The 11,150-nt window shown below is 51.4% G+C and overlaps 1 protein-coding gene and 1 pseudogene across 1 annotated transcript in view; both read right to left on the bottom strand.

Annotated features, from left to right (window-relative positions):
- The window catches only part of LOC103589237, a 13,407-nt pseudogene extending 12,378 nt beyond the window's left edge, over positions 1-1,029 (bottom strand).
- A 6,060-nt stretch (positions 1,030-7,089) lies between these two features.
- ACE (angiotensin I converting enzyme) overlaps positions 7,090-11,150 on the bottom strand; it is a gene marked incomplete at its 5' end in the record, with an annotated part of 24,070 nt that continues 20,009 nt past the window's right edge. The window contains 4 exons of the mRNA XM_008571155.1: positions 7,090-7,504; positions 7,681-7,868; positions 8,199-8,321; positions 10,253-10,351. Coding sequence (XP_008569377.1) covers positions 7,275-7,504; positions 7,681-7,868; positions 8,199-8,321; positions 10,253-10,351 — 640 coding nt within the window. The remainder of the gene's footprint in view (positions 7,505-7,680; positions 7,869-8,198; positions 8,322-10,252; positions 10,352-11,150) is intronic.

Genomic DNA, 11,150 nt, shown 5'->3' with positions numbered 1-11,150 from the left:
AGCTCGTCCTTGGGCAAGGCTGCCTTATCTATGTCCTGCGGCTTACACAGCATGTGCTTCACAGCTGGGTCCTGGAATTGGGTGCTCTTAAACAGGCGGGCTCATTTGCCAAAGTATGCCATGAACTGGGACCTCTCTATATCCTTTTGCAGCTAGAAAGAGGGACCATATTTGTCATGGGAGGTTGGGCAAGGGGGTATGGGTCCCACATTGAACCCCAGGGCCATGGCCCCCCCAGCCCACCCCCTGAGATTCATTGAAGATTTGCTAAGAGGGAGAGGGAGAAACCTGGGTCCCCAAAAGCAAGGAGGTGAGGTTTATAAGGGAAAAGAAGCAAGAGATTCTTGCCCAGAGAAAGTTGAGGGCCACCAGGAGGCATGGGGCTTGCAGCCCCTATGGCATGTACTTTGGGGCTTCCCTCTTTTCTCTAGCTCTGGACGGGGGCAGAAGGTATGGTCCCCACTGCCCCAAAACCTTTGAGAGGAGCAAGGGGCTTGGGTGGAGGTGGTACCACACCATCTCCTTCCTATTTTCCTTGGTGATGTTGGTGACATAGTTCCAAGTGGCCTCCATGAGCTGGTTCAACACAACTTGGGCTGTCTTGTCATAAAACTGCAGGAACATCCTTGCCTCTGTCTCATTGTAGAAGGCACCCACAGGGAGGGAAATGGGCGTCATGTTGTCCTGGGGTGGGGACCTGCCCCTGCCTGGTCCCCTTGTCTGGTTTTATGCTCCTTCAGGCCCCAGCTGCACCTGAGGTGTGATCACCCTCGGTCCTGAGCCATGACAAGAGCTGTCATAACAGAGGAGGACAAGTAGGGGAGGCCCAGGGAGAGTCCATCTTGTTCCCATGACCAAGAGAACAGCAGAGCTGGTTGAGGCCATGGGCTAATCTCATGCCAGCTCCATATTGTGACATCAGGGGCCGAAGGGTCAGCCATGGAATGTTAGAACTGGAAGCCCCCACCCACCTTCTGGCCCAACTGTCCCCATTTCACAGGTAAGGAGACTGAGGTCCAGAATGGTCATGCCATCAACCTGGTTCGCACAGCTAGCTAATGGTAGAGCCAAGAGGAGAACCCAGGGCTCTTGACATTTAGGCCAGAATTTGCTCTACACTACTTGGTCACTTCTCCCTGGGGCTGGAGCCACCCTTGGGCCTTGGCCAGGGATTGATGAGATCTCTCTCTCCACAGGCTGTGATCACCTCTGGGCAGGTGGGTGGGATGATGGATGGATAGCTGGCTGGCTGGATGGACAGCTAGAAAGATGTGACATCTCTGGGTCTCCAGTCTCTGGAAGCCCAATCGTCTCTCCAGACTCTTCTGACTTGACCTCTTATGTTCACATTTTTGGCCTCCTGTGGGATGTGTGATCACCCTCAGGGCTGTTCCTTCCTTCCCCTCACCCTTACACCTGTTTCTCTGGGGAGAGCCTGACACTATGAGTTTGCAGTCAGAAGAAGGCACACGTGTAGAGGCTGGGTGGGGTGTGCACGGGGTGACTGGCACCATCCATTCAGGTGCACGCCCATGAGTCCCTGAGCCTGGTTTGAGCACTAGCTGGCAGGACTCCAGCTCTCTTCCAACCCCAGGTAACTCCCCAGTGGTCAGACACATATAGTCTGGAGAGACCAGCCCCATCTGTCCCACCTTGGTATTCCTTCCTCAGACTCACTTTCCTTCACACCAGACTCCCTCTGTCCTGTGTCCCCTTCAGTCCCCCTCAGCCCAAGCCCACATCTTCACACAGCTCCGCTTCACACGAGCTGACATCACAACCAGAGAAACTGACCAAACATATCTCCAAATAGAATCCATTAGAGTCAAGATATACTTAAAATGCAAGAAAAGAAAGAAAAAAAAATCAGTGTCACTTCTGGTTAAGCTGTCCGACTAAGCTCACAGGGAAGTCCCCCTTCTGCTTTAAGTGTGTAGACGTGCTTGACGAAACAGTATTTCAAAAAATGCAAAACGCAGAGTTGAGCTGGAGAGAAAGAAAGGGGCTCTTCAGATGCTGGAGATGTAGAGGGCACCTGCAGCAGTGAGTGGACACTGAAGCCCTGCACCCACACGGGAAGTCCAAGTGCATCCTTCTGGAGAGCTGCAGCACTGGCACCTGCACAGGGACAGCTGCTCACTGTGGAAGTGATGCCTCCATCAAGATGGGAGCCAGGAGATGGATTTCTGTCTAAGGGAGCCCTGCCAGAAGCAAGTGTGTGCATGGGACCCTGCAGAAGGCTGATGCAACTGAAGATGGCTCACAGGTCAAGTTCACCAAGTAGAAGAGAAAATCCAGTACTGCGAGGGACAATGATAATCATCCCACCAACCACTTTCCAGGTGCTAGGGACTGTTTGGGGGCTTTCAGCATATGAATCCTCACAGCAAACTCATAAGGTAGGTATTGTGATCAAAACCTCCCCTTAATAGATGAGGAAACAGGCACAGAGAGGTTGAGGAACTGGCTCACAGTCACACAACTAGCAAATAGCAGAGGTGGGACTCAAATCCAACTGGTTTGGCCCCAGAGCCTGTGCTAAACTACAGACAATGAACGGAGCAGACTACACCTGAGGAAGGATGGGTCTCAGAATAATCTGAAAGGGACTGGAAATACAGGTCTTTATAACATATTCAAAAATTAATTCAACATAAATCAAAGACCTAAACCAAAGAGCTACATCTATACAATTCTTAGAAGAAAACCTAGGGGAAAAGTTTCATGACATTGGATTTGGCAATGATTTCTTAGATATGACATCAAAAGCACACAGACAAGAAAAGAAAAAATAGACAAATTGGGACTTCATCAAAATTAAAAACTTTTGTGAATTGAAGGACACTATGAACAGAGTGAAAAGACAACCCACAGGATGGGAGAAAATATTTGCAAATTGCATGTCTGATAAGGGATTAATATCCAGAATATATCAAGAACGCCTCAAATTCAACATTCAAACATAGGCAAAGGACTTGAGTAGACATCTCCTTAAAGAAGAACTATGAATGACTCATAAGCACGTGAAAAGATGCTCGACATCACTAACCATTAGGCAAATGCAAATCAAAACCACAGTGAGATACTACTTCACACCCACAAGGATGGCTATTATCCAAAAAACAGAAAACAAATGTTGGTCAACTTGTGGAGAAATTGGAACCCTGTGCATTGCTGGTAGGAATGTAAAACGGTGCAGCCACTGTGGGAAAGAGTTTGGTGACTTCTCAAAGAACTAAACATAGCATTACCATACGATCCAGCAATTTCACGTCTGGGTATATGCACAGAAGCACTGAAAGCAGATACTCAACAGATAGTTGTAAATCCATGTTCATAGCAGCATCATTGACAATTGCCAAAAGGTGGAAACCCAAATGTTCACTGAGGGATGAGTGGATAAACAAAATGTTGTATATACAAACATTCAAATATCACTCAGCCTTAAAAGGAAGGAAATTCTTAAAAGGAAGGAAAGCTATTGCATGGATGAGCCTTTAAAACATTATGTTAAGTGAAATAAGCCAGACACAAAAGGACAAATACTGTATGATTCCACTTACATGAGATTCCTAGAGTAGTCAAATTCATAGAGACAGAAAGTAGAATGGTGGTTACCAGGGTCTGGGGAGAGGAGAATGGGGAATTAGTATCCCACATGTATGGAGTTTCATTTTGGGAAGATGAAAAATTTCTGGAGACGGATGGTGGTGATGGTTGCAAACAATATGAATACACTTAATGCCACTGAATTGTACACTTAAATAATGGTTAAAATGGTAAATTTTAAGTTAGTGTATTTTACCACAATTAAAAAAAATAAACAAAAAACAGATTTTTAAAGAGATTGAATCCCCAACCAGCCCAGTGACGACCACCAAGCCACCACTGGAAGTGCCCTGGGCTCTTGAACTGGGGCGGTGGGGGGCCAAGGGCTTCAGCCACACACCCCTGACGTCTGCATCCAGCCCAGCAACTACTGAGCTGCTGCTGGAAGCCCCTTGGTCTCCTGCCAAAATGAGGGGGGTGCCACGGGCCTCAATCATGCCCTTCCCCCTTCCTCCTTCCTCCTCCTCCCACTCTCTCTCCCTCCCCCTTTTCCTTTCCCCCTCCCCCAACTGCTCCACAATAACATCTTAGAATGTAAAAAATAATAATATTAATAAATTTTTAAAAATAATAAAGTGATTAAGAAACAGAATCTGTGAAGCAAACAAAGGCTTTTGTGAAAACACAGGGGATTTAAAACAAACATATGCTAAAATGAAGAATATATTGGGCCAAGCCCGTGGCGCACTTGGGAGAGTGCGGCGCTGGGAGCACAGCAGCGCTCCCGCCGTGAGTTTGGATCCTATATAGGGATGACCGGTGCGCTCACAGCGCTCAATGGCTGAGTGCAGTGCGGCCGGTCTCAAAAAGGACAAAATAAATAAATAAATAAAATAAAATAAAATGAAGAATATAGATATTAAATTGGAGCAACACAAACCTCGATGGATGGGTGAAGCAGCAGCCTAAGAAGCAGAAGAATTGGGACCTGAGAGACACAGCTGGGAAAGTCATGGAGCACAGGACAGAATGAGGAGACGTGGAGGACAAGGCAGAAAGTTTCAAGCTGGGCCTACTAAGAACCCCTGAAGGAGACATGGGAGAGAGCAAGCAAGACCATGTTCACTGAGATGACAGCTGTTTCTAGAACCAAAGCAAGCTTCAGGCCCCCAAAGTAGACAAGCTTCTTTAGTGAGCTCCCAGTAGGAAGACAGTCGGCGGTACAGGGAGGTGTCCTTGGGGGAGTTACTGGAAGGCAGGTGGGAGACAGTTTTCAGTCCAGCTCTGTCACTCAGCTGCTCTGGCCCTCTTTCTACATCTCGCAGGTGACTGGTGGATCTCGACTTGACCTTCCAGCTGTCTATTCTGCGACTTTGGCGGGGCGGGGGGTGTTTGAAGCGTGAGACAGATATGAAGGCACCTTTCTCAGGGGAGGAAGCATCCATTATAAAGAGAGGAAACGACATACTAGGGCTTTCTTCATTATCTCACTTAATCTTCACAGCAGTCATGCGAGGGTTTATAAGAACCATTTTATAGGTGTGAAAATGGAGACAGAACATTGAAGTAAATTGCTCAAGGTCACCTAGATGGTAAGTGCAGAGATGGGATTGCTGTCAGGCCTGATCCAAAGCTGCTTGATTCACTCATGTTAAAGTCAGGGACTGGTGTGGTGGGTGGAAGGGGGGTGGGGGATTGGGAGTGCTGTGGGGAGATCTGAGAAGCTGTCCAGCAACCACACCACCCTTGACCAGCATAGGTAAGAACTGGTCACCCAAGAGCGGCGTCAACAGGTGCAGCACGGGCAGAGCTCAGCAGTCGGGGCCACTGGTAGAAGGCGCTGGGCTGGCCCCTCTTCCTGCTTGTCTTCCTCAGCAAACTTCTGGGTAGACCCGGCCACGCCCCACTCACCTACAAGGTGGAAACAGGAGTCTGAACTACTGCATTATCTCAAACATTCTAGTAGCTGAGGCCGGTCAGTCCAACTGCAATGTTAAGTTTCTCTACCCTCAGTCTGCAGCTCAGTCCATGGGGTGTTGAGTGCTGGTGACCTCACACTGCCCACAAGCTCCGATGGGTGGTACGAACCTCTGCAGTTCACAAAAGCAGGAAAGGGGGTTATGTGACAATGACCTTTGTTTGGCACACAAAGAGCTTTTGAAACATAGGCTGGGTCAGGGGGGTAATTAAAGAAGTTTTTGGTGGAAGATGGTTTGGAACTATTTAGGGGATGTGTTTATAAATTCCATTGTTCTAAGTAATTGTAAACTTCCAACCTCTTGCTTACCCAAAATACAAATCAACCTCACATCCTGCCCCATGGAAAGGCCTGCACAGCCAAGCCTGTGTGAGACATGCATACACACACAATCGCACAGAGACACACACATACACAAACACACGCATGCACACACATGCACTGCAGCTGGAGACGGAGGGGCAAAAACTGCAGATGAAGGATTTTGGGGGGACAGATATGGGGGGATGGATTGAGCTGGGGTCAAGGTATCAGCAAAGCCTGGAAGAGGTTCAGGGCCAAAGGTCCTGACAGAGGGGCCAGGCTGGCAGTGCAGTCGCTGGCCTCAGAAGACTGACCAACTTCTCTTTGGCCAGGTCCTAGGTTTGGTGTTTAAATATCTGAAAAAAAGATCTAGTCATGTTAGCTGAAAAAAAAGATACACAACTGTAAATACAACGTGATCCCACCTAAAATATGTGCTGAGAGAAAAAAGCTGGAAAGACACTGCAAAATGTCAACAGTGCTTATCTCTTGTTGATAAAAAGGGCTTTTATTTTTATAGTTTTCTGTATTTTCCAAATTTCTGGCATAAACACATACATAAAAGTTATAAAAATGTCCCTCAAAATGGCACTCCCCAAACCCACTCCAGCCTTCTAAGGGGAGGCTCAGGGTGAGGGGTGCGCTGGGAAGACGGGCAGGCTGGCCTCTGTCACTCTCTGTGTGGGCATCAGCTGCTGCCAGGCTCCAGCATTTAGGTCCCCTTTCCACTGGGCAGTGCCTGAGTGGCTCTGTCTGGGGACTACACCTGCCGACTCACGCCAAGTGGACGTGGAGCTGGAGCAGGCAGGAGTCGAAGGGGACCCCTGGGCCAGTTCTGCACCCTCAGTGAGCCAGGCCCATCCAGGGTACCCTCCCCTAGATAGCCAAGGTTAGCTGGGAGCCTTCCTGCTGGGGACTCGGCCATTTATGGGAACAGCTCAGGCAGACAGCCAGCGTCGGGGCAGGCCTGGGGTGGGGCAGGGCCCCTGCAGCACGTGGTCATGTGAGGCCAGCAGCCAGGATGTCTGCTCCCCCTTTGCTTCCCAGGGTCCTTTCGGGTCAGTGCCCAGCAGGGACAGGGGCTGCCTGGGTTACGTGGTACCAGGGCCAGAGCTCTGAAATTCAAGGCTGTTCTTGGAGGATGATGGAGGAAGAAACCTAGTAAAGGGACTTTCTTGACTTTCAGGAGGCAGGACAGCAGCCTGTCCCTGTCCCTGTCTCTATCCCTAGCTTCCCCGACAGGGATGCAGACTCAGATGGTGAGGGCAGGACCTTTTATTGTGTTCACAGGGAGACTGGGGGTTGGGGGGGCTCAGCGTAGGCATTGGGTGCCTCGAGAACGGGGGACAGGACCAGGGTGGCTGGTGGTCTGGAGGACGGAGGAGGGCCACCGCCCCATGGCCCCATTCCAGTCTCTCTGCAGAAGCTCCTTGGTCCGGTCACCTCAGGAGTGTCTCAGCTCCACCTCGGAGCCAAACTGAGGCCCACGGTGAGGCTGGTGGAGGCTGTGGTGGCGGATACTGAAGAGCCGCTGGGTGAGGCCCAAGGTGGCCACCAGCAGGGCGACACCCAGGAAAAGCAGCACCCACTGACCCACACGGGCCTGCTGTGCCTCCAGGTTCAGGCCCAGGAAGTTGACGCGGCTGGTGTCTGAGAAGGAACCCTCCGAGGAAGCTGGGTGGGAAGCAAGGAGACAGGGTGGTGGGCAGGACGGCGGCGGGCTGGGGTCGTGTGGCTGGCGTCCCTGTCCTTGCTCTGAGGTCAGACTTAAGCCTGCCTGCACTGAGGAGGGGGCTCAGCCCTGCACGAGCTCTGGGGGCCGGGGCTGAAGGGAGCATGGGTGGGGGTACCGGAGTATGGCGTCCAGTTGTACTGCGGCCAGCCCAGCTTCTCCCCGTGCCGCCCATTCTCGGTGAGGAGCCAGTCCAGCAGCGGCTTGAAGTAGTTCATTATGGCCAAGGCAGACATGTTGGGCTGGCCCGTGATCAGCTGCATGGCCTCTGGCCACGGCTTACTGAAGCCCAGCTTCATGGCCTCCCTGGGGGAGACACCAGAGAAAGGGAAACTGAGTCAGCAGGACTCGGCCCCTCTTGCCCCAGCCCAATAACCACCCTCCACACCCCTCTCCCAGCCTAAACTTCCCTTTGAGATTGGGAGTGCCTGGGCAGGTCTGGGGCAGGGGTGGGCTAGGGAGGCCCCCAGTTCTTCCAGGAGAAGGCACATCACGTGGGCACAGACTCCTGCTGGCAGTTCCCTGCTCAGGAGCCAAATGGCAGGTGTTCCCAGAAGAGCCCCAGTGGGCACCTCAAGGCTGAGGGGAGCAGGCCAGAGCGTGGCAACTGTCAAGGGATGGCCCATGGTGACTCACGCCAGGCGCTTCCCAGCCTCCTTGGACTGGTAGATGTCACACTTGTGCAGGGGGCCCTCGTGGCCAGCTGCCTGGCACAACGCCTCATGGAACTGGAACTGGATGATGAAGCTGACAAAGTACCTGGGGTGGAGGGAAGGTGGGGGGTGAGGTTGGCTGGGGGGCTTGTGCCACTGACAGTCACACAGGGCACAGCAGAGCCGAGCCCCTCCCCCCCCCCACCGCAGTTGGGATGTCAGGGTGAGGCCACCCCTGCCTCCAGAGCTGTCCCAGCCCTTCCTTGCTGCGTCTATGCAGATGCCTCCCACCCACAGGTTGCTTCCACATCTTGGTGAGGAGGGCGTGGGCAGGGCCCCTCCAAGCTTTGGCGGATGCTTTTGAAGCAGTGAGCTTTCCATCTCTGGGTATATGCAAGGGTAGCCTAGGTGACCCCAATGGGTTCCATGGATCTGGTAGGGAAGCCTGGGCAGGGAAGCCAGCCCAGATGGTCTCCTTATCTGAAGCAGAAGGAATTCCCTGGTAGAATCTGCCCGTGAAGGCTGGAGCCGCCTCTCCAAGTCTGGAGAGGTTTTAAATGTTCCCAGCCAGCAGTGCAGGCCTCTCACTTTCAATGCTGGGCATGAACCATGTGCCACTTACTTCCCTGGCACTTCTTAAAAGTACTTTGAGGCTGTTGGCCAGATTGTTGACTGTGGTTCTAGAGCAGCCATGTCTCCTTTGCCCGCCCCTGCCCGGGGGATTGTCTGCACTGAGCTCGGAAGTTAACCATCACAGGACCCAGCTTCTGGGTGAGAGTCGACACCAGCCTGGAGCCCCAGAAACCACTCCAGTAGGCGGGTGGACGCTCCTCCCTGAGGGTCATCTCGAACGACCCTGGTCCTCTGACCACTGCTGCTCTCTGGAGCATCTGAGCAGGCGTTCCCTCCCTTCCTGGACTCCAGGGAACAGACTTCATTTATCCCACAGTTAGTCATTAGGGCTTGACTACATGCTGGCATCATTCCAGGTGCTGGGACAGGAAGGTGGGCCCAGTGGGCAGAAGCTGTGCCTTTGCTGGGCTTCCAGGGACCACAGGAGGGGGCAAGAGCTAGAAGTGGTCATGGCCCTCGTGGGGCAGCCTCACTGCTCTCTGCATGTTGACTCCCAGGTGGCCTGGGATACCTGTGGCCCAGGGGCACCTCCAACTATGCCCTGAGGTCTCCCCAGCCCCCAACCTCCCAGGAGGGTTCCAGATCCTACAGCCACCCTTCCTATCTCCCAGCAAGTGCCCCCCGTCGCACACGGTAGGAAGGGGGCCACACTGGGCACATTCACATGGTGGCTGCGGACCTTGTGTGCTAACACATCCCACTTAGGAGAGCATTCAGTAACGTGGGATTATGGCCACCACTTCCTGAGCATGCTGTGTATTAGGCAGCACGCTAACAAGTTAGCCCCCGAGACCACCCTGGATTCACAGGTGAGAAAACGGATGCTCACAGAGACTGAGGGATTTGCTCGAGGACACAGAGTCGTGGAGATGAGCTTTGAACCCTGTTCTGTCTGACCCCAAGACTGTGACTGTAACCACACCCCTAATAACGCTGCCCCTCAGTTTAACTGGGTCGCTAACCCTGAGTTCTAGTGCATGGTAGGGGCTTTCAAGTACAACTCACATTGTATCACAGGCAGTGTGTTCAACAGAGGTAAAGGAACCGCATCTTGTTTCAAAAACAAAATGAAACAAAACGGCAGTGCTCAGGTCATCATCTAGCCATGTGTCATGATTAGTGTTAACTACCCAACTAAGGTCCTGTAACCACTAGCCAATTATTAGGTTGAGATTCTGCTGTCAACTGTTTGGATGGTAGAGACTCTCATCTGATCAAAAGAACATTTAAAGAAACAACTGTCAGCCTTGGTGGCAGTCAGTGAGCCCAGGCACAGCGCATTGTGTGCTGACTCCCCCAGGTCTGTCCTGACCAGGTAGCTCCCGGACAGGGCAGCGACAGCAGTGTAAACACCCAGCCACAGGACTGCCCTGCATGGCACCCCTCCTCCCTTTCCCCTGTTACCTGATATAAGGCACACTTGAAGGAATGTGAAACTTGGCCCCTGGGTCAAAGTCGCCTTGAGACCTCGGCACTGGGGGGCAGAGACCTTGGTACTTCAGCCTGTGAAGGGGGAAGATATGTTGGGGGGCAAGTTTGGGGAGAACAAAGCCGGGGGATGGGTGGCATTTTTTACTTGAAGGTTGGTCCTTGCACCTGGGGCTATACTAGGCGTCCCATCCTTGTGTATGCTGTACCTCTGTGCACAATCTCCCCCGTGTACGTCATCGCTACACACACAGACACAGGCACTTGCACACACATGCATCATATACATGGACACAGGGACCTACACCTACACACATGTAGAGGGTTAGAAATCTTGATTCCTATTTGATTATTAAATAGGGTTTTTAGGTAATGCACGTATGGGGCAAAAGTCCTCAGACAGGAGGCAGGAGCCTATAGCCAGGGGCAAGAGCCCACCGAATCAATTCTAATCACCGTTTAGGTAGGGGATTGTATATATTGATTGTTAATGCAATGGGTTCATTGGAAGATTTTGTGAGAAGGAAACTTAGTCTAAAGCCTTTAATGTGAACAAGAGAACTGAAGCAAAACAGGGATTGTTCTGAGGGCAACAACCCTTAATACAACAAAGCTTAAATGATGGCAAAATATGTGAGTTAAGATTTCCAAGGACCTTCTGCTAGATTAGTTTGTACATGGGGGCTGTTCCACATTTTGCTTTAAGCTGTTTCTTTGCGTTTCTCAAGAAGTCAGGCACTTTCATGATTATCTTATTGTTTCTTTTGCATGTCACATAGCTTAGATTTGTGACTCTTTTTGATGGCATATTGTTTAAACTATTTTGAACCATGCATGCTTGGATGATGATTGTTACATAGTCAATTTCTTTATG

The sequence above is a fragment of the Galeopterus variegatus genome, unplaced genomic scaffold, assembly GCF_000696425.1.
Source record: "Galeopterus variegatus unplaced genomic scaffold, G_variegatus-3.0.2 Scaffold663, whole genome shotgun sequence".
Classification (NCBI taxonomy): domain Eukaryota; kingdom Metazoa; phylum Chordata; class Mammalia; order Dermoptera; family Cynocephalidae; genus Galeopterus; species Galeopterus variegatus.
This window is presented reverse-complemented; position numbering and strand designations above follow the sequence as displayed.